The following is a 22,139-nucleotide window of genomic DNA, read 5'->3' as shown; positions in this document are numbered from 1 at the left end:
GATTGAATTGCATTTTACAAGTGGAATGTATATGTTTATAAAAATAAAACAGACAAAAAATATGATGCGCAAAATCTTAAGTGGGTAGCAAACAAATGCTTAGAATGTCGCAACTCCTGAACTAGATTCCACAATCCACACGCAAGCACTTCTCGTGTCAAAGAACCGCTCGGTATTTCCTGAGGTTTGTTTCTATTTTGAGTAACGTTTGATTTATTATCAATGTTTCATTCGTGTTCTTCCAGACGAGCGAATTTAATTGAAAGGATGAATGATTCAACAGGAAAAGATAATGACTTAACACTGGATTAAGAGAGAGATTTGAATTATGACCCAATTTTCATTTTCATTGCGAAATAATAAACTTGTATTGGTTTGATTACTACGCCGCACAGCCAGTTAAGATAGATATTGATTCATATAAAAACGGTATAATTTTTGGTTCTCACCTCATTCTGCTGTCCATTTATTCGGAGTAAAACTTGAAGATTGATTCGAAAATGAAGTTGATACTAGTTGTGCTGTGTTGCATTTTGCAATCAATAGCCGGGAAATACATTGGCTCCGACCAAATTTGTAAGAAAAATGTGAAAACTAAGGAAGTGTTCAGTTTGGATCTAAATGTTGTTAACGTTTATTGAATTGCTCTAGTGTTCCCACCGCAACCGTCATCAACCAGAATTGTTGGAGGCGTCGATGCTGAGGATGGTGCAGCTCCGTTCCAATGCTCGTTGCAGTCGAACAAAAGACACAGCTGTGGATGTGCTATTATTTCGGAAGAATGGATTGTCACCGCCGCCCATTGTGTTGCTGGGTATAAAAAATGACGTTACGCAGTCTTTTTTTTCTCCATTCTATCACTCACATAAATCATATTTCAAACAGCCGAACACCAACAAATCTGGAAATCTACGTTGGATCGAACGACTTGAAGAGTGGTGGAACTTACTACAAAGCTGACAAAATCATTGCTCACAAGCAATACAACAAGCCCAATTTTGCTAATGACATCGCCGTGATTCGTGTGCAAGGATCAATTACATTCAGTGATAGAATCCAAGCAATCGAATATTCATCCGAAGAAGTACCCGATGGTGCTGTTCTCCAACTAACTGGATGGGGTTCATTGCAAGTAAGTTTAGTAAATGCGGTTTTTTTTCAATGAATATTTTCAAACCGGATATTTTAAATAGGTCGGAGGTGCAACGCCACAACTCTTGCAAATCATTAAATTGAATGCAGTCCAAACCAAAAGATGCAGAGCAATCCATGGTCCAAGTGCACCCGTCCATAACTCCCACATTTGTACATTAACCAAAGCTGGAGAAGGCGCTTGCCACGTAAGCTTTTTAATTAGGAATTGAGAAACATGGCATGAGGTATAAATCTATTTAATATTTCAGGGTGACTCCGGTGGTCCACTGGTTTACAACAACAAATTGGTTGGACTCGTTAACTGGGGAACTCCGTAAGTGAAATTGAATCAAACATATAAATCCTTTCTTTAAACAATTGTTTTCAAAATTCAAAATTCTTTTCATCTCTTGCATTCAATTTAGATGTGCCAGAGGCAAGCCAGATGCCTATGCGAAGGTTGCCTTCCTATTTGATTGGATTAAGAATAATACTGCATGAAGCTGAAATCCCATAAGCTAATTCTACTTTCCTTTTAATCACTGAAATGAACTAATGGAATAAATTTAATGTGAATAAAGATTTTTTCGTTCTGAATTTAATCAAAAATTTTCTATCCATTGCCTATTCACGATCCTCCTCACAATCTTAAGAATAAAGATCAATTTTATTGGTTTTACTTAAGTCTACTTATAGTTCCAATGATTCGCAAACAATGTAAAATAATTTAAGAAATATCAATTATCCAAGTCATAAGAAAAATGTTTGTTCTTTTTTTCTTTCAATGAAGCAATGATATCGAACGTACTCATGGGAATCTGAAACACAAGCTCAAACTCATTTTTATCAGAACTGTTTTAGACATTTTCCCATCAAAATTTTGTTTCAATCGGCAGTGATCATGGACCACGATTCTTTTCCAATATATTCGAATGAGAAGTTGACTCACAGAATATTTTCAAGTCAAGAATTTCAAATTGGCGGCGCACTGCCATAGAAATCGAAGCGCATTTCGTAATATTGTGTTTATTATGCACAGTCATAGTACTCGATACAAAATATCTCAAGTGGCTGGTAAACAAATGCTTAGAATGTCTCAACTTTTGAAAAAGTTCAACATGTAATCAATGTTTGTGTCAATTCCCCAAGATTTGTTTTTATTTTAGACGTTTGGTCATTGCTTAGTGATAAACCCTGCCGATTCTTGTCTCTTTTTACTTATTATATTTGGTTTTGTTTTTTGGTATTCTGTAGGGGATTGACTAACATTTTGTAGGTTTAATGGGAAATGATGATCCAACATCGAAGGAGATATCCGCCTCATTTTGGTGAATAGAGTTTGCTGCAAAGAAGTGATTTTGATTTGTTTGAATACTACGGCGTAAGTAGTTGAGTGGCCCTGGTAATGATATGGCGCTTTTCTCCTCGAGTTGTTTGCTGATCAGAAGAGACTCTTCAGATGGTTCGTATAAATACGGCTCAGTTTCACAGTAGAACCATCAGTTTCTTAGTTGTTCATAAACTAACAAGTGAATTAAAAGCTACAATTGCGAAAATGAAGTTGACATTAGTTGTGCTGTGTTGCATTTTGCAGACAATAGCCGGGAAATATATTGGCTCCGACCAAATTTGTAAGAAAAATGTGAAAACTAAGGAAGTGTTCAGTTTGGATCTAAATGTTGTTAACGTTTATTGAATTGCTCTAGTGTTCCCACCGCAATCGCCATCAAACAGAATTGTTGGAGGCGTCGATGCTGAGGATGGTGCAGCTCCGTTCCAATGTTCGTTGCAAGTGAGCAAAAGTCATATTTGTGGATGTGCTATCATTTCGAAAGAATGGGTTGTCACCGCCGCCCATTGTGTTGCTGGGTAAAACGAATGAATTTGTACAGTTTTTTCCCTTCCATTACTCACTTGTATCCATGTGTTACTCACAGTCAATCTGCAAAAAATCTGGAAATCTACGTTGGATCAAATGACTTGAAGAGTGGCGGAACTTCCTACAAAATTGAGAAATTCATAGCTCACGAGCAATACAACAAGCCCTCCTTTGCTAATGACATCGCCGTGATTCGTGTGAAGGGATCAATCGCATTGAACGATAAAGTCAAAACAATCGAATACTCTTCGGAAGAAGTACCCGATGATGCCGTTCTCCAACTAACTGGATGGGGCCGATTGCAAGTAAGTTTAGTAAATGTGGACTTTTTCGAAGAAGATTTTCAAACCAGAATTCTTAAATAGGCTGGCGGTGCGTTACCACAACTCTTGCAAATCATTAAATTGAATGCAGTCCAAACCGAAAGATGTAAAGAAATCTATGGTTCAAGTGCACCCGTCCATGACTCCCACATCTGTACATTGACCAAAGTTGGTGGAGGCGCTTGCAACGTAAGTTGTATTTAATGTGGATCGAGATCGAATGAGTTATTAACCCATTCATTATTTCAGGGTGACTCCGGTGGTCCACTGGTTTACAACAACAAATTGGTTGGACTCGTCAACTGGGGAGTTCCGTAAGTCGAATTCAATCAAACACATAAATCAATTCTTTTCAAAATTCAATTTATTTTCATCTCTTGCATTCATTTTAGATGTGCCAGAGGCCAACCCGATGCCTACGCGAAGGTCGCCTTCCTGTTTGATTGGATTAAGAATAATACTGCGTCAAATTGAAATCCCTTAAATCAATTCTGCTCTCCTTGTAATCACTGAAATGAACTAAAGTAATGAATTTAATGTAATAAATAAAGATTTTTTCGTTCTGAATTAAATCAAAATCTTTCTCTCTATTGTCTATCCTCTATCCTCCTCTAGTTCTAAATGAGGAAATGCAGCTCTAAATTCAAGTTACGTTAGTTGTAATTTTGTAATTTGAATATTTTCGCATCCATTTTACCCAATATTCGTCTATTTTTCTCCTTCTCAAATAAAGCGGTAAAACGGGAAGAGCAAATTAGAAATATCGAGAAAATTAGGCAAAACTTATCTCAATAAATCGACACTTAGAAAAATCGGAAAATATTTTGAAAAATGTGTTTATTCATCATATACATATAAATCGTTGAGAACATTTTTGGAAACGGGAAAATGAAATTGAAAGTTAGAAAAGTGTTTCGTGAAGCTGGCCAAAAAAAAGTTTCAATAAAAATGAACTTCAAATTTCGTTTTTAAATGTCTTTGAACAAAAATTTATGATTCATTTTGAACTGAATTTTTTTAATATCGGTTCGCTTTTGACGAAGCCTTTATTTCTCAAGAGTTTAGTTTTATTTCATTAGGACTCTGGATCAACAGCAGATAAATGTGAAGTATTAAATGATATTTGATATGGGGCATCTTGAGTGGCTGGCGTACAAATGCTTAGAATGTCACAAGCATAGTCGATATATCGAGATTGAGTTGAATTCCACATGCAAGTACTTCTCGTGTCGACGAACTACTTAGCAGAGTTCCATTTTGAATGTTTAGAGTCATTGCCTGACACAATAATTGGCCAATTCTGGTCTCTTTTTACGCATTTCCCTTCTTTCAAAAGATGTTTTTTTCTATTCTTCATAAATTTGATAGTTTATACGGATTTAATATCAAATGACGATTAAATATTGAGTTGAAGGCAATAATTGAATTAGCAACCAGAATGACCTAAAATTCACACGCATTTCAAAGTATGAAACTTTGATTTGCTCGATTACTACGCCGTAATTTGTTAAGATGTTCCAAAGGTGCTGATAATGGTATAACTCTATATGGGTATTCCTAAAAGACTCTTCACTTGATTTATATAAATACAGCATATTTTAACGGTGGAATCATCAGTTTTTCTTTAGTTTTAGACTAACAAGTGACTTACTAATTGCAAAAATGAAGTTGACATTATTTGTGTTGTGTTGCATATTGCACTCAATAGCTTGCCATTTCGATAGTTCCGACTATATTTGTAAGTAAAATGCCAGATTTTTTTTTTCTTCAAAAAAGTGTTCAGTCCATAAACGTTTAATTGAATTGCTTTAGTGTTCCCGCCACAACCAACATCAAGTCGAATCGTTGGAGGTGTCGATGCCGAGGATGGTGCAGCCCCATTCCAGTGCTCAATACAATTGGGCCGAAGACACTTCTGTGGATGTTCTCTCATATCGGAAAAATGGATTGTCACAGCTAGCCACTGCGTCATGGGGTATAACAAGTTATTTCATATCGCTTTCTATTATTTACTTACATTCATGTTACTTACAGTCAATCTGCAAGAAATATGGCAATTTACGTTGGATCAAATGACTTGAATAGTGGTGGAACTTACTACAAAGTTGAGAAATATATAACCCACGAACGATACAATCAGCCAGGTTTTGCCAATGACATTGCTGTGATTCGTGTGCAACGATCGATCACATTCAGTGATAAAATCCAAGCCATCGAATACTCACCCGAAGAAGTACCAGACGAAGCTGTTCTCCAACTAACTGGATGGGGTCGATTGCGCGTAAGTTCGAAATAAAAGTTTTGTTTTTCTTTGAAATGAAATTTCAATCCAACGATTTATATAGGCTGGCGGTGCAGTGCCACAACTCTTGCAAATCATTCAATTGAATGCTGTTCAAACGGAAAGATGTAGAGAAATCTATGGTGGCAACAACGTTCACGACTCCCACATCTGCACATTGGCCAAAATCGGTGAAGGCGCTTGCAATGTAGACAATATTTAATTTGTATTGTGATCAAATGAGGCATCAATTCATTTTTTTTCTTCTAATTTAGGGTGACTCTGGTGGTCCTCTCGTATTCAACAACAAATTGATTGGAGTTGTCAACTGGGGAGTTCCGTAAGTATAATCCAAACAACAATGCGAATAACTTTTTAACATACGGTTAGTGCAAAAGCATTTACTGCCCTACCTAACGCGAGTGCCATCTGTTCAGTTTGAACATGAAAACAAACAAATTGATCCATACTAAGTTATAATACAACAACATCTCTATATAGAGGAAACGCTGTGGTTCGTTTTGTTCGGCTTATTTTTTATACACTGCCTTCATTTCCACCGATTCATATATCGGTTGGCAGCTGGAGTCACTTTGTTTGTTTTCATGTTCGCATCGAATAGATGGCGTTTGCGTTAGGGAGAGCAATAAATTCTTTTGCACTAAAGGTATGCTTTTTAAAAATAATTTATCAAAAAATCCATCAATTTCTTTTCAATTCTCTCATTAATTTAAGGTGTGCAATGGGTTATCCGGATGCTTACGCAAAGGTGTCCTTCCTTTATGATTGGGTCAAGAATAAAACTGAATCAAACTGATTTTTCTTCTTTAGATTAATACATTACTCGAACTTATTAAGAACGGTTTAATGAACTTGAGCAAATTTTAATTTTCAAATTGGGTGCACATGATATCACAATTGTTAGAAATAAAAACTTTTCATACCGAATCAAATCAATATCTTTCAATGAATCACCAATTCTGATCAAAAACTTATTTGTCTGCATTTTTTTAAATTTCTAATATGATAAGAGTACCGTATAGATGTCTACAGCTTAGTGGCGTTGACTGACATTCAACACCTATGGTTCCATACATATTTCACCCGCTCAGCGGGTTGAATATTCTATATTATATACATATTTAAGCTGGATATGATATATCTGGATAAAAAAATATGGTCGAATTTAAACAAGATATTAAAAAAGTGTTGAGAAGAAAAAAAATTTAAATTTTTAGAGGAATGCGTGTATTCTAGGGGGTGGACACGATTAGTAAATTAGAATCTAATACAGTAAATTAGAGAATATTAGAAAATATTAGAAACTGAAATGTTTGATGACTTTGACATGGCAAATGCTATGCCAATACGATTCTTTATGAAGATTTTTGTTTTGTTTGATGAAACAAAACGGTAGACAATACTGTTATTTGTCAACAAGTCTGCCAATTTCAACGCATTACCACTGTGCATAGTACAGAGACGTAAAATGTTCGCCATTTAGTTTTACATTGCCAATGCATTTCCTTATAGAGATTTTAGTTTTGTTTAATTTTTGTTGTTTGTAAACAAATCTGCCAATCCTTTAACATTGCCTCTGTATATTTCGTATGGACCATATACTAAGTACAGAGGCAATGCTAAAAGATAGGCAGATTTGTTTACAAACAACAAATAAACAAAACAATAATCTTCATAAGGAAATGCATTGGCAACGTAAAACTAAATGGCGAACGTTTTACGAGAATATTAGAAGATATTAGCACTTCCAATCGATTATTAGAAATATTAGAGAAAACTAAATGAAACTTGGGATATATTTCCAAAAATTAGACAGAGTAGTGATATTAGACCAATATTAGAATCCGTGTCTATCCCCTAGCGTGTATTGCTTAAAAAAGTGTGTAAATATTGTAACTGACCAGTCAGTTAACAAATTTCGGACAAAAATGACTTAAGGCTACTTCCAAGAATTACAATCGTACACTCAAACCATTCTCCGTACAAATTTTGAGCTTTTCACCCCAAATAGGAGTAATACACAATACATTCCATATAGGTGTATTCCATTGTGGTGTATATTCTATACCATAATGGAATACAATAATACAAATACTTACTCCGATATGGAGTGAATTGTGTATTACTCCTATTTGGAGTGAAAAACTCAAAATTTGTACGGAGAATGCTTTGAGTGTATACGATTACAATCGAGGGCGATCGGAGTTTTTGCTATAACTTTTGAACCACTGAAAATACTTTAGAAAATTTTATATTTTTTGAAAGATGGAATCTTCCTCTTTCAAAAATTGTGTATTTTTTCAGAATTGGTTCATTGGTTCAGAAGTTATAGCAAAAATGCTGTGATACGTTCAAGATCGTAGCACGATTTGCGAATCGTGACACGATCTTAAACGATTTACAGCATTTTTGCTATATTCGTCAAACTATTGGGTCTGGGAATTAGTTTTGTCGATTTTTTTAAATTTTCAAACATTTATTTGAATACCAAAATGAAATTACATTTCAATCAAAATATTGTCCATCGGAAGCGATGACCTTCTGCCACAATGTGGGCAATTGACGGATGCCTGCCTTAAAAAATTCCTCATCTTTTGAGGCTATAAATGCATCGAGCCAATATTGGATTTCTTCAACTGAAGAGAACCGCTCTCCGTCCATATGGTTTTGCATCGATCGAAACAAATGGTAGTCGGAAGGAGCCAGGTCTGGGCTATACGGGGCGTGAGCCAAAACTTCCCATCCGCTATTTTCCAAGTAGTTTTTGACCGATTTCTCAATGTGTGGCCGAGCATTGTCATGTAGGAAAATCAATGTCTCTTTTCTGGTCTCCCATTTCGTGCGTTTTTCTTTGATTGCTTGTTTCAAACGTATCAATTGTTGTCGGTAGAAAGGCCCATCGATGGTTTGACCACTTCTCAGCAGCTCATAATACACCACTCCCTCCTCATCCCACCAAATAGACAGCATTACCTTGTCGCCGTGAATTTCTTGTTTTGGCTGTGATGTTGCTGGTTGGCCGGGCTTAACATACGATGCTTTGCGCTTGGGGTTATCGTAATGAATCCATTTTTCGTCACCAGTGACAATTCGATACAGAAAACCTCTTTTTTTGTGCCTTGCGAGCAGCATTTCGCAAGTCACTAAACGCCTTTCAGCTTGCGCTGGCGTCAATTCATGTGGTACCCAATTTGACAACTTGCGAATGAAACCAAGGGCCCTTAAACGATATCCAACAGTGCTTCGGTCAACATTCAATGCTCTGGCAAGCTCATCTTGAGTTTGACTCGAATCTTCATCGAGCAATGCCTCCAATTCCGCATCTTCAAACTTTTTTGGCTGGCCGGGACGTTCCTTGTCTTCCGTGCTAAAATCACCACTTTTGAACCGTGAAAACCACCGTTCACATGTACGTTCCGATGGAGCATGCTCACCATAGGCTTCCACCAACATTCGATGCGCTTCAGCCGCAGTTTTCTTCAAATGAAAGCAAAAAATTAATGCTTGCGGGAAATGTTGCTTTTTCGGTACAAAATTTGACATATTTAAGGCGCAAAAAAAAATGTTTATCCAAACTTCGATGAAATGATAGATGGTGATTTTTGTAGTTTGACACTAGACCACTCATGTGAAAAAGAAAAAAGTATTGCCCGATACAACCATGCAAAGTTACGCCATCTTTTGAAAAATCGACACGATTAATTCCCAGACCCAATACTTGGTGGATTTTGAAAAAATATACATTTTTTGAAAGAGGAAGATTCCACCTTTCAAAAAATATAAAATTTTCTAAAATCCGTTCAGTGGTTCAAAAGTTATAGCAAAAACTCCGATCGCCCTCGATTGTAATCGTACACGATTGTAATTCTTGGAAGTAGTGCCTTTACTTCGATTGACATTTCAGTACAACGTGTAGTGTAAGTCTATCAAAGTTAACTGAAATCGTTCAAAGTTAGAAGTCAAAATAAATTGTTTATTTTGGGACAAAGTGATCAACTACAGTCAACTGAATCTAAAGTCAGCTAGTCATTTTTTTCCACACGGGGAACTCACTGACTTATACGTATTCAAATGCAAATTGCTTTTAGAGAGTATTAACTCTCATAAAATGGACTCAATTGAGATATTCTTTAGTAATATATTTTTAAAAATAGAACAAATTTTAATCGCAAACATTTCATGCGCTGCAAAAAAGTCAGAACAACAGAGTAAATTATTTATTGAGACGTTTAAGAACTCTGCTCTCGTGTTATTCTCGTGAAATTGTGACTTGCCCATGGGTAAAAATTTTCACCTGCCCATGGGCGAAATTTTCACTTGCCCATGGGCGAATTTGTCACCAATGGGCGTAAAAGCCTTGTTCATGGCCGAAATTGTGACTTGCCATGGGCGAAGTTTTCACTTGCTCTTGAGCGAAATTGAATAGTTGCCCATGGGCATCTATGACAAAAGTCTTATGACAAAAGATTTATGAAAAAAAACACATACCCAAAAATGTCACCTAGCATGGAACAAAAGAAGAAATTTTTGAAGGAGGATTTTTCTCATCACATACGGCGCTGTAGCTCCCTTCACAGCTAGAAAACCATTCTGAAAATTTAAACGCAGCTTAATCACAGCACAACTAATGTCAACTTTATTTTCGCAATTGTAGCTTTTAATTTGCTTGTTAGCTTATGAACTGAGAGATTGATGGTTCTACCGTGGAACTGAACTGTATTTAAACGGGTCATCTGAAGAGTCTCTTCTGTTCAGCAAACAGCTCGAAAAAGGAAATGGTATATCCTTATCAACGCAACTTGACTACGTAATATTCAAAAATAAAAATAAAAAAACAATACTTTGTGATACTTCCTAAGCTTTTCAAGGTTTCTTCTGAAGCGAATATATTAGAAAAGATCCGTGGTCCATGAGTGTTGCCGATTTCAAGCGATTTTCGATGTGAAAAGTCTAAAGAATCTGATAAATCTCTCAAAGGCTCCGACAAAAATACTGTTCCGGCTCTAATTTGTTCATACCTATCGACTTACAAACAGGTTCAAAGAGTTTGAACTTATGTTTCTAGATTTCCATACAGAACTATTAATATCACTGCATGGATAATTTTAGGAGAAATAAAAGAGAAAATGTTTTTTTTTTCCAAAAGTTCATTAAAGGATATATTTTTCTTAATTCATTTTACATTGTTTGCGAATCAAATTGGAAGTATAAGTAAACTTAACGGAATCAATAGGATTCATCCCAAGGGGGAAAGCAGTGATCTAGTACTGCATTCAATGCTGATTCAATGTCGATTTAATGCCAATTCAATGTCACTAAATTTAAATCAATGCTATTCACTGCAATCTACTCCTGTCAAACCAGTAATCTCGTACATCAATCGATGACGGTAGTGGATTGCAGTGAATAGCATTCTTTTGAACTTATTGGCATTGAATTGGCATATTAAATCGGCATTGAATGCCAGAGATTGCATATTTGCTGCTGAGTAGGCCTGAGCTGAGCTGAATTTGCTAACTCAGGCGCCTGAAGCGTTATTTTAACGCATTCACAGTACAAAATTCATATTCCCAGCCAGATTTGCCAAGTCAAATTTGAGGCTGATCTGGCTGGGAATATGAATTTTGTACTCTGAATGCGTTAAAATAACGCTTCAGGCGCCTGAGTTAGCAAATTCAGCTCAGCTCAGGCCTACTCAGCAGCAAATATGCAATCTCTGTTGAATGCAGTACTAGATTACTGCTTTCCCCCTTGATTCATCCTGTTTGGCATACGCTGCTGATGTATAGTCTTTAGCTTGCTTCATTCAGATTCCAGTATTTTCCTTGACCCAATCATGCAGAAAAGATACCTGTAGTTAATTGAGCAGTTTATTAATATGACACTTTAATCATAATAGTCATATTCGTACGTACCTTTGCATGGGCGTCTGGGTAGCCTTGTGCGCATCTGTAAAGAAAAGACCTTTTTAACTAGTTTCAATAAAATTTTGGACGAGCTATCTTACGGGCGTCCCCAATTAACAAGTCCGATCAATTTATTGTTGAAAACAAGTGGACCACCAGAATCACCCTAAATTGTTTGAAAAAGATTCATTAGTCAATTGATAGATAGTGTAAAATCTTCATATACATATTTAGATGAGCAACTCACATAACAAGCACCTTCACCCGCTTTGTTGAATGTACACAAATGACTATCATGAACAGTATCGCCATTGATTTCTCTACATTCAGGTGTTGAAATTACAGTTAGATTTAACACTTGTAACTTATCTGGCACTGATCCAGAGGTCTGATGAAAAATAAAATTAAAAAAAGGTAACAAAAGTGCTTAATTAGAATGTTAAATTAAATTATAAATTATCAATTGTTTGTTTACGCTTAAACGGCCCCATCCAGTCAATTGAGCCACAGATCCTTCTGGAACCTCATCCGCTGAATATTCAATTGGCTTAACTTTGTCATTAAACTCGATTGATCCTTTCACTTGGATCAAACCAATGTCATAAGCATATGGCGGGTCACCATAACTCTCATGCCTTATGACCTTTTCAATCTCATATTGAGTTCCACCTGATGTTAGACTATTGGTTCCTACTAAAACCTTTATTCTACCGGGCATGAAAATTAAAAATTAATTTTGAATAATACGTAATTAACGTTTTACATCAAACGAAATTTTATTTTATTACCCGCCCATTAAGCAGTGCGCAGCAGTAAGAATCCATTTCTCCGATAATATCGCGCATCCACATACATGCCGATCGTTGTACTGCATTGAGCACTGGAAGGGGGCTTGTCCATCTTCAGCTTCCTCACCTCCGACTATATACCCTGATGACGGCTCCTGTGGTGCATAAACTAAATCGGTGGGAAATTAATAGCAAAATCACATAAACTTTGAATGATTCTATAAAATGCTTACGTATGTCACGAGCTGAGTATGAATAGACAGAAAGTGACTGAACAGCACAGATAAATAAGAAGAATAGTTTTGAATTCATTTTTGCAAGTGTTTTAAGGTTGCTTTCAACTTATTAACAATTGAAAACTTATAGCTCTTCTGCCCCATCGCTCCATTATTTATACTAGAATTGTGGAATATGGCGGATGACAAATGGTATGCGAAAGGGAATGAAAAAAATTCCAAAGCAAACGCAATTATCGTTCAAAACGTAAATCACCACCATTCGGAATTTACACACATAAAAATGCATTTGATGCATTAAAATGTGTGCAAGAGACATTTATTGTGTTTTGTTCAAGAATTTCCACATGAATCATCTTTATCATTTCTTACTCATTTTGGAGGCACAATGAGGAACTATTTTGTATTCGCATTTGATGTTTCTTGCGCATATTTGTCCACGAAAAGGAATGTGAAATATTTGGGATTGCATTACTTAAAGATTCATTTTCTCCTCACCTCAAGATGTCCCCTTTTGTTATTCACACTTAAGGTATATGTCGACAGGTTTTTCAGTTAGAAAATGCGCTGATGTACTAAGCCAAAATGAAGTACTTCATAACTTCTAGAAACACTTTTGTAAGCTGTATTTCTCGTATTTCGTACGCTAAATAAATGTTTAGAACATACTTGTATACATTCAACGCAGATATATGTACTGTAAATGGACTTATCGGCCGTGCACGTTAGATGTTTCTTGTTTCTCTAAAATCTTATAATAAAAGAATAGGGCAAAAAAAGCTTTCGTATATTGTGTTTTCATGGTTTGAAGTGTCTTCTTAGTTACGTTTTGTTGGTCATTTTTCAGAGTAAATCAAATTGTTCCGACACAATTAGAAGGCGCCATTTGAATTTAAAAAGCTGGCTTTATCTATTGCGATCATGACTTCTCATTTTATTGGATCTATTTGAAATGCGACTTTTATCTTTGGCCAGTGTAACCACTAACTACATTGTCAATCAAATCAACTGTTAAATCAACGCAGTTGTTCTATTGTTCACAGTAATCAAAGAAATAGATAAAAAAAGAACTGAAAGCTAGGGGCATATGAGTAAATTTTATCACGCAAATTTGCACAAATTGTTGATAGTTTTTGAAAATATACCAAAATTTTGGGAAAATTTTGCTATCATCACAAATGTCATATGCCCCTAGACTGAAAGTCTAAAGCCGCGATTATTATTGACTCACGGCGACTGATGAGACCACTGAATTCGAAATGGAAATCTGAAATAATAAAACGGCTAGAATTCGGCGTAATTATAATTTGTGCCTGGTAAAATTTATTTCATTCTTGATTCTGTCCGGTGACATGATGAAATAGAAACAACCTGTTTATTATGCCATTGAATAGAATTGAATTCACACATTTCGGAAAGAAGGCTTTTTTTTGCAGTGACTACAATTTTTCTTTTATCGGAACACATCATCAACAATGGCAGCACTACTGATACAAATAAGCTTTTAAACACAACAAGCAATAGATTGAACGATTTTGATTTAATTCAGAATGAAAATTCTTTATTTATATTAGTTGAATTCATTGATTACAAACAAAAGAGGATTTATTTGACTTATTTCAATTTGATGCGGTATTATTTTTAATCCAATCAAATAGGAAGGCGACCTTTGCGTAGGCATCTGGCTTGCCTCTGGCACAACTAAAAAAGAGGAAAGAATTTAATAGAAATCGATAAATTTTGGAAAATATTTTTAAAATTGGTTCATTCAATGTATATTTAATTGAATTCGACTTACGGAGTTCCCCAGTTGACGATTCCAATCAATTTGTTGCTGTTAACCAGTGGACCACCGGAGTCACCCTGAAATAATAAATGGATTAATATCGCATTTGATCTCAATGCTTATTTGAAAAGCTTACATGGCAAGCGCCTTCACCAACTTTGGTCAATGTACAGATGTGGGAGTCGTGGACAGGTGCACTTGAACCATAGATCTCTTTACATCTTTCGGTTTGGACTGCATTCAATTTAATGATTTGCAAGAGTTGTGGTGATGCACCGCCGACCTATTTAAGATATCCAGCTTGAAAATTTCCATTGAAAAAAGTCACATTTACTACACCTACTTGCAATGTACCCCATCCAGTTAGTTGGAGAACGGCGCCATCGGGAACTTCTTCCGAAGAGTATTCGATTGTTTTGACTTTATCACTGAATGTGATTGATCCTTGTACACGAACCACAGCAATATCATAAGCGTAAGCAGGCTTGTTGTATTGCTCGTGAGCAATGATTTTCTCAACTTTGTAAGACGTTCCACCATTCTTCAAGTCATTTGACCCAACGTAGATTTCCAGATTTTTTGCAGATTGACTGTGAGTAACACATGGATACAAGTGAGTAATGGAACAAAACAAAACTATACAAATTCATTCGTTTTACCCAGCAACACAATGGGCGGCGGTGACAACCCATTTTTCCGAAACGATAGCACATCCACAGTTATGTCTTTTGTTCACTTGCAATGAACATTGGAACGGAGCTGCACCATCCTCAGCATCGACGCCTCCAACAATTCTGTTTGATGGTGATTGCGGTGGGAACACTAAAGCAATTCAATAAACGATGACGATATTTAGATCCAAACTGAACATCTATTTAGCTAAACATTCAAATTGTACTTACAAATTTGTTCGGAGTCAATGTATTTCGCAGCTATTGTCTGCAAAATGCAGCACAACACAACTAATGTCAACTTCATTTTCGCAATTGTAGCTTTTAATTTACTTGTTAGCTTATGAGCAACTGAGAGACTGATGGTTCTACTGTGAAACTGAGCCGTATTTATACGAACCATTTGAAGAGTCTCTTCTGATCAGCAAACAGCTCGAGGAAGAAAGCGCGATATCATTATCAGCGTTAAATAGCTATTTACGCCGTAAAAGTCAAACAAATCGAAATCACTACTTTGCGACGCATTCAATTCAATTTCCGACGAACTCATGAAAATGATTCAAAAGAAGAAAAAAAGGGTAGAATTGGTCGTCAAGCTGTAACTAAACTTCTAAAAATTATAAAAATAAAACAACAAATCTAGTCAATTTCCAAGTAGCTCTCTGACACGAGCATTGATTACATGTGGAACTTTGTTCGATAGTTGAGCCTTTCTAAGCATTTGTTTACCAGCCACTTGAGATGTTTCGTATGTACAAATGTACGTTACACTTACAAAATGCTCATTGATTTCTATGGCGATGCGCCGTCAGCTGATTCGGATTCTTGCCTTGGGAAGTATATTCTGAGATTCAACTTCGGAGGCCTTATAATACTTCTTCTGAAGCGAATATATATTAGAGAAGATCCGTGGTTTATGATTACCACCGAATTTTGATGTGAAAAAGTCTGAAAAATCTGATCGCTCTTTTTGAAAAGCTTAGACAAAAAATGCTTTTCTGGCTCTGTTTTGTTCATGTATCGATCATTTTCAAATGGTATTGAAGATCTATTTTAAATAACCTCGGATGTCTATCAACCAAAAACATTGTCTGACTTTTTATCAGGGATCGAAAACGGTTTGACGTTTCTCATACATACCGATTTCGGAACGGTTTCACTGCTTTGCTCTCTGTTCATCGGAGCAAACCGTATCAAGCGGAACGTTCTGAGCAACATTCCAGCGTGTTGTCATTGTGTTAGTATCGTATACTAATACATGTAAGCATAAACGTTTCTGTGTGCCATACAAACCATTTTTCAGAATGTTCTAAATAGTTTGGTTCATTCACACACTCAAACCAAATATTCGGTTTGGTTTGGTTTCGATCCCTGCTTTTTATTAGGTTTTTGTGTTAAATTAATTACTAACAATGAAGTAAAAAACTTCCTATATTGAAATTTGTATGTAACAATTGAAATGGCCAATGGGACCATACAGCCAATGTAAATGAATTGATGACAGCGTATGAACTTTCTTCTAAAACTTAACGAATAAAGCATGGGAATGAAGCGTGGCGCCACCATCTTTCCCAATTTTATCATTGAAGTCAATGGAATACATAAGCGTTCAAAAGCGCAGCGATAGATGGCGCCTCTATGAATCCTATACGCAGCTTACTTACTGAATATGGCCCATTTGGAAATGGCCAAGTTGATTCAACGAGGCATCTCAATCGCAACTGATCGGTGTAATAATTATATTGATAAATACATATTATTGCTCATGTTTTTTCTAGGGACGAAAAATTTCTTGAATTCAAGCGATTCAAACCAATTAGCTTATCACAGAGAATGATGAAATGTTTGGGGAAAAACTAAAATTTACTCGATTTCTGCACATTTTTCATGAATCATTCACGTATGAAAATTATTTGCAATCTTATTTAAAAAAAATTCTAATTTTAAGTGATCAAGCGATTGATAATGCCAACCATTTTAAATATTCCGATTGAATAGATAAAGCAGAACATTGTTTCTCGGTGAAAGTATACTGTTTATCTTCAATTCATACTTTTAATGATCAAAAGTAATTCAGAAATTTAGTATAAATAGTGCAACGCTTGGATAAGACAATCACACATTTCTGCTTGTTTGTTTAGTCGAAAAGCATGGAAATGAAGTTACCGCTGTTCATATTGTGTATTTGTGCTGCACAAATAATTTCTGGTCATTTAATTCCAGAATCGATATGTAAGTAAATTTCGGTTCTCTTATATTGAAAATCAATGCGTAATTTAGGAAATTAACCGTGAAGCTTTCTTTACCAATTTGACAAATTAGTTTATCCACCACAATCGCCACCCTCGGGTTATATCGTTGGTGGATCAAACGCTGCAGATGGACTGGCTCCATTTCAATGCTCGATGCAGTATGGAGGACAGCATTTTTGCGGATGTGCGATATTATCATCGAAATTCATTATTACTGCTGGTCACTGTGCTGAAGCGTAAAATAACCGGCTTTTCAAATGATTTTACATACTTTTCAGCAAATATTTTCTTCTTTTACAGGCTAGATGCATCAAAAATTACCGTTTTTGTGGGATCTAATAAATTAAGCGGAAATGGAGCCCATTATGGGATTAAAAAATCCAAAATACATGAGAAATATGACAATCCGGCTTTTGCTTATGATATTGCTGTATTGGTTGTGAAGGGAGAGATCGACTTCAACGAAAAAGTTCAACCAATTGGATTATCAGCGTATGAGATTCCAGAGGGTTCTGTGGCACAATTGACTGGCTGGAGGCGTTTAAGTGTAAGAAGAAAACGATTTTAGATCAATGTTACTTAATTCTATTATATCTGATATTATTATGCAATAGAATTCCGGATCAGTGCCCGATCAATTGCAGGTGATAGAATTGAATGTGGTTCAAACAGCTGAATGCAAAAATATGCTTGGTCAAGCTGTTCATGATAGTCATATATGCACATACAACGGAGAAGGTGAAGGCGCTTGTTACGTGAGTTACTTGTATAATATAAGCTGAATTTTCAAACACATGCCTATGATATTTTTGAATTATGTAGGGTGATTCCGGTGGTCCACTGGTTTACAACAACAAATTGATTGGAGTCGTCAACTTTGGGAAACCGTGAGTTACATCAATACGAGATTAAATCAAACAGCTTTTCATTAAATTAATTTGTGTGTTACAGGTGTGCAAAGGGCGCGCCAGACGCCTACGCCAAGATATCCTATTTATATGATTGGATCAACGAGAATACCAAATCTAATTGAAAATAAAACAACCTGCGTGGTATAACATTTCCACCATAATTTGACATTTAATAGAAGAAATTGTCAAGCCAATAACATTTGAATAAAAAAATGCAAGATTTCTTTGTTCACCCAAATTCTTTATTGAGCCACATTTATTCACAGTAGACATGGACAAAGTGAAAAAAACCGAGAAACAAAAGTTTTACCCCCATTGAAAACAAGCAATAGATGCCATTGACAGAAAAACTCAAAATATATTACGTACATGTCTGTCAAAAGAAAAAATCTAATCAAAATCTATTTACAAAGAAAAAATCGAAACACAAGTATTTAGATTGAAAATCGATTTATTTATTTTCTTCCATTTTCATCGGTACTTTTTTCGTATTGAATCTTCTGCAGCTTCTATTCAAAATTCCAAGAGACACACATCAGTTATGCCAGGTGATGCTTGGTGGCGTTTCAATTCGATCAAATTGAAATCGGTTTTTGTTTTGGCCCACTTGGTTGCTAAGAAAATTTTCTCCGGAACATAAATCGTCGTCTTACATGCTCCGGCTAATTTAGCGCGTTCTTTATTCAGCGCAAGTAAATTAAGAATGGTTTCTTCATCTGCATTATCAAATCCACCGGTGCGAAAATGTTTTAATTTCGGTAAGTAGCTGGTGAACGATGCAATAGCATTCGGACCGCATTCCACAATATACAACCATTCAATATTTCGAACTTTTTCCAAATATTTTGGATTTTCACAATGAAGAACTGTCAACTCTTTGAAATATGGCAGTGGATGTGGGAAGTCCATGCATCCATCTGAAGCCAACTGTTCTAGTCCAATATTCACGAGTCCATCTCCATAATTACTAGCCCATCTCTCATTAGAACAATCATCGATGAATATATGCAAACGCTTATACAATCCTTTCTGATGGACTCGTGCCAATTTCACCAAGTAATCTTCGCCGTCGGATCAAATTTGTTTTATATAAAAGCGAATGCGCAATTGATCGAATGTGATGTCGATATCAGTTAAAAAAGGTGCATCATCAAATGTCTCCCATATGCTCTGTACATTCGTATTCAAACGGAAGAAGGTTTTAAGTTTTTCAATTTCACTTGGCGATCGCATTAAATTTCGTTCATTGAATATGATGTGTTCAAGCGTTTGATACTCACGAAGCAACCAATCATTTGAACTACCAATTAAAATGTCTTGGCCGCTCACATCGACAGTTAGACACTTTAAATTTTTGCAATGTTTTAGAAAAACTTCATAGAAATCGCAACTAATTTCACATTTGACTATGGCAATTCTTTCGACATTGTTGAGCGCTGTTTTAATGTCCTCAAATTGATATTGATCATTTTTTCGTACGACCACTACAAGATTCTTGATCAACTTGATGGTAGTAATGTCCATTCGGCGAAACATATCAAAGCTCCGTGCGTCACATATTTGAAATTCTGCAAATTTCGGCCAGTTGGTTTTGATGTAATGATCGACACTTCCTTTCAATCGCTTACACGTTTTACGGAGTAGCAACAGATCGGCTTGTGACAACCATTCAAAAAGCTCTTCCAAACAATCAATGTCCAACTTAAGTAATTCCAATACTGATTCAACAGTCCATGGCTGATGCAACAGGTCCAGTTTCAGATCAATCTCTTCTGTAGCTAATCTAAGTGCCAATCTAGGCTTTTTGAATTCCGTGGATATTTTTGAACCACCTCCCTCTCCACTCATTTTGATGACATGTCAAAGAGGAGTAGCATTAACGGATGATATTGAACCTGTTAAATAGAATTGAATATTTAATTGGACCCATTTGGATGGAACCAATGTATAACACACAGTTACTTACACAGTTGTTCCAAATCGATTGACAATCTAATCGAAAGTAAGAATTCGGACTATTTGTTTTTAAGAAAGTCACTTTCGGTATTTCGTTGAATTATTTTATTATCAACGTTTGAATAATGACATTTATCTCTTTCGCAAACACTATGTGCGCAAATAGTGTGTGCGTAGTCAGATATGGATTTGCAAGATTACAGCGATAATTCCAGCTATGAAGATTGTATATACGTGGAATATATATACGTGCTAAACAACAATCGAACACTGTATCTGTATTTGCAGGTTTAAAAAAAAATAATTTTGTTATATTGATTCCACTTAGAGATCGGCGATGAAAAACTGGCCAGAAGACAACGTTAAATTTATCATTGTATAGCGATAATTACAATTACAAGCAATATTATGAAGTTCTTTTAATAATTTACTATTCATTTATACTCTTAATTAATCAAGAAGTATCATTTTTATTCACTGAACTTCTCGTTATGTTCGTGAAACGTGGAACAATTGACAGAACATGCTTAAAAATTGAATGAATTTCTACTTTGTATGAATTCAATGTTGTTTATTTCACAGCAAAATTGTACTTCGTAAAAGATGTTCAGTATTGCTGTCAAAAGCAACGCGTCAACTTGACAAATAAACAGCTGATAAGACATTCGACAACGCAAATAAAATTGTTGTATGATTCAAATTCAAATTCTATATAATAATGCTGTAATTACGAAACCGGTGGTTTCAAACCACTGAATATTTTTGCATGCCTTTTTGAAAACAAATGTAGGGAATCGAACCAGCTTTCATTTGATACCTTACTCGTTACAATTTATCAGCTGTATCGAAAGTTTTTCATATTCATGTACTGCTGTACCTTACTTCCAACATTCTTGTGATCAGTATATCTCTGAGGCCTATATCAATCATATGAAGAGTATTCTGAAAATAAATAAAAATGCACGCGTATGTTTTTTTTTCACTCAGCAAAATCCTTTTATTACTTTCATTTGATTTACACTGCTTCAAGTCGATAAGAAAATAATGCTTTTGTTTATCTGCAATGTTATTGACTTTTCCTTTTTTTCCATTAATGTTGAACGGTACTTGAGCTTTGTGCGCATTCAATACAATTTTTATGTTATCTACAAATAACTTAAAACATATTGCTTGTGTTGAACCACTTGTACTGTGAAAACAAAGGGAAAAAAGAATGATAATGGGTTAGATGATTCATGGTACGTGTAAGTAGAGATAGTTGCAGGGAATTTTTCATAATTCAAAAACAAACGCTTACCAAATATTGGCCGGGGAATTTCTTTTTACACGTTTTGCATTGAGTTTCGGCAATTGGCAAGTCTCTTGATGAATAACACTGTAGCAAACGTAGCATTCCTCGACGCCATCGAATCTGCGATCGAAATTTCTCTTCCACAACGATAGACCATCCCAAATGGAACCATTTTGAAGTGTTAAAAAGATAGATAATTGCATGAAAACCACTCGTGACTGGAGTTTATCGCCGATTTGTTGACCGCAATTGACTTTTACAACGCCAAGTGGGAAATTCAAGGGCATGAGCGCGACACGTACCGTACAAACGAAGTTTCGTACACGCAGCGCCCGAGTACTTTGTAGTGGAAAAAAAGTGAAGCTTGCTTGTCACCAATATTGATGTTCACGAACATCAAATTATTTATGCGTTGTTTCGCCCACTTTATGCACTAAAAATATTAAATTCCTTGATCGGTATCAAAGAATTTGGAGAATTTCGATGTTGGCTGACATTTCCACTTTAAAGTACGCCGTCAAATATTATTAGTCATTTTCAATCAATGGCGACACAGTCTTGCCGACACTGAACACAAATTATCAAAATAGACATATTTTTTCAAAACTTCAAAACAAATTTCATTTAAAAAATGATGCAAAGCAGTTATTTGATTTTACTGTATTCAATACAGTCATAATGAATAGCATTGCATTTGTTGCATA

At 35.7% G+C, this 22,139-nt stretch overlaps 6 protein-coding genes across 7 annotated transcripts; 3 read left to right on the top strand and 3 right to left on the bottom strand.

Annotated features, from left to right (window-relative positions):
* Positions 1-43: 43 nt before the first annotated feature.
* On the top strand, positions 44-3,882 carry LOC129577749 (transmembrane protease serine 9-like). Its single transcript, XM_055465258.1, has 14 exons — positions 44-184; positions 246-576; positions 652-814; positions 886-1,132; positions 1,194-1,340; positions 1,404-1,468; positions 1,560-1,629; positions 2,301-2,307; positions 2,580-2,765; positions 2,841-3,003; positions 3,072-3,318; positions 3,379-3,525; positions 3,586-3,650; positions 3,729-3,882. The coding sequence occupies exons 2-14, from the start codon at positions 501-503 to the stop codon at positions 3,808-3,810; spliced, it is 1,665 nt and encodes a 554-aa protein (XP_055321233.1). The 5' UTR covers positions 44-184; positions 246-500; the 3' UTR covers positions 3,811-3,882.
* A 1,087-nt stretch (positions 3,883-4,969) lies between these two features.
* LOC129577803 (chymotrypsin-1-like) lies at positions 4,970-6,817 on the top strand. Its single transcript, XM_055465397.1, has 6 exons — positions 4,970-5,074; positions 5,149-5,311; positions 5,371-5,617; positions 5,682-5,825; positions 5,893-5,957; positions 6,353-6,817. The coding sequence occupies exons 1-6, from the start codon at positions 4,999-5,001 to the stop codon at positions 6,432-6,434; spliced, it is 777 nt and encodes a 258-aa protein (XP_055321372.1). The 5' UTR covers positions 4,970-4,998; the 3' UTR covers positions 6,435-6,817.
* A 3,956-nt stretch (positions 6,818-10,773) lies between these two features.
* Positions 10,774-12,686, bottom strand: LOC129577802 (chymotrypsin-1-like). 2 transcript variants are annotated; one of them, XM_055465395.1, is made up of 8 exons: positions 12,566-12,686; positions 12,333-12,501; positions 12,020-12,251; positions 11,792-11,932; positions 11,646-11,710; positions 11,554-11,587; positions 11,366-11,489; positions 10,774-11,102 (listed from the first exon to the last, which is right to left on the bottom strand). In XM_055465395.1, exons 1-7 carry the CDS (start codon positions 12,642-12,644, stop codon positions 11,445-11,447), a joined length of 765 nt encoding a protein of 254 aa, XP_055321370.1. In that variant the 5' UTR covers positions 12,645-12,686; the 3' UTR covers positions 10,774-11,102; positions 11,366-11,444. The 2 variants fall into 2 exon arrangements, with proteins under 2 accessions (XP_055321370.1, XP_055321371.1); XM_055465396.1 differs by having other exon boundaries at positions 10,774-11,089; positions 11,391-11,489.
* Positions 12,687-14,101: 1,415 nt separating this feature from the next.
* Positions 14,102-15,397, bottom strand: LOC129577801 (chymotrypsin-1-like). Its single transcript, XM_055465393.1, has 6 exons — positions 15,257-15,397; positions 15,014-15,176; positions 14,698-14,944; positions 14,491-14,637; positions 14,367-14,431; positions 14,102-14,269 (listed from the first exon to the last, which is right to left on the bottom strand). The coding sequence occupies exons 1-6, from the start codon at positions 15,330-15,332 to the stop codon at positions 14,188-14,190; spliced, it is 780 nt and encodes a 259-aa protein (XP_055321368.1). The 5' UTR covers positions 15,333-15,397; the 3' UTR covers positions 14,102-14,187.
* Positions 15,398-17,124: 1,727 nt separating this feature from the next.
* On the top strand, positions 17,125-18,426 carry LOC129577799 (chymotrypsin-1-like). Its single transcript, XM_055465391.1, has 6 exons — positions 17,125-17,257; positions 17,348-17,513; positions 17,578-17,824; positions 17,892-18,032; positions 18,100-18,164; positions 18,229-18,426. The coding sequence occupies exons 1-6, from the start codon at positions 17,176-17,178 to the stop codon at positions 18,308-18,310; spliced, it is 783 nt and encodes a 260-aa protein (XP_055321366.1). The 5' UTR covers positions 17,125-17,175; the 3' UTR covers positions 18,311-18,426.
* A 65-nt stretch (positions 18,427-18,491) lies between these two features.
* On the bottom strand, positions 18,492-20,649 carry LOC129577800 (uncharacterized). Its single transcript, XM_055465392.1, has 2 exons — positions 20,155-20,649; positions 18,492-20,083 (listed from the first exon to the last, which is right to left on the bottom strand). The coding sequence occupies exon 2, from the start codon at positions 20,034-20,036 to the stop codon at positions 19,263-19,265; it is 774 nt and encodes a 257-aa protein (XP_055321367.1). The 5' UTR covers positions 20,037-20,083; positions 20,155-20,649; the 3' UTR covers positions 18,492-19,262.
* Positions 20,650-22,139: the final 1,490 nt, after the last annotated feature.

This window comes from Sitodiplosis mosellana, unplaced genomic scaffold (genome assembly GCF_009176505.1).
Source record: "Sitodiplosis mosellana isolate CC-2019 unplaced genomic scaffold, AAFC_SMos_1.0 Smas_scaffold_6226, whole genome shotgun sequence".
NCBI lineage: Eukaryota > Metazoa > Arthropoda > Insecta > Diptera > Cecidomyiidae > Sitodiplosis > Sitodiplosis mosellana.
Note: the sequence above shows the minus strand (reverse complement) of the source record. Positions and strands in the feature narration are given on the sequence as shown.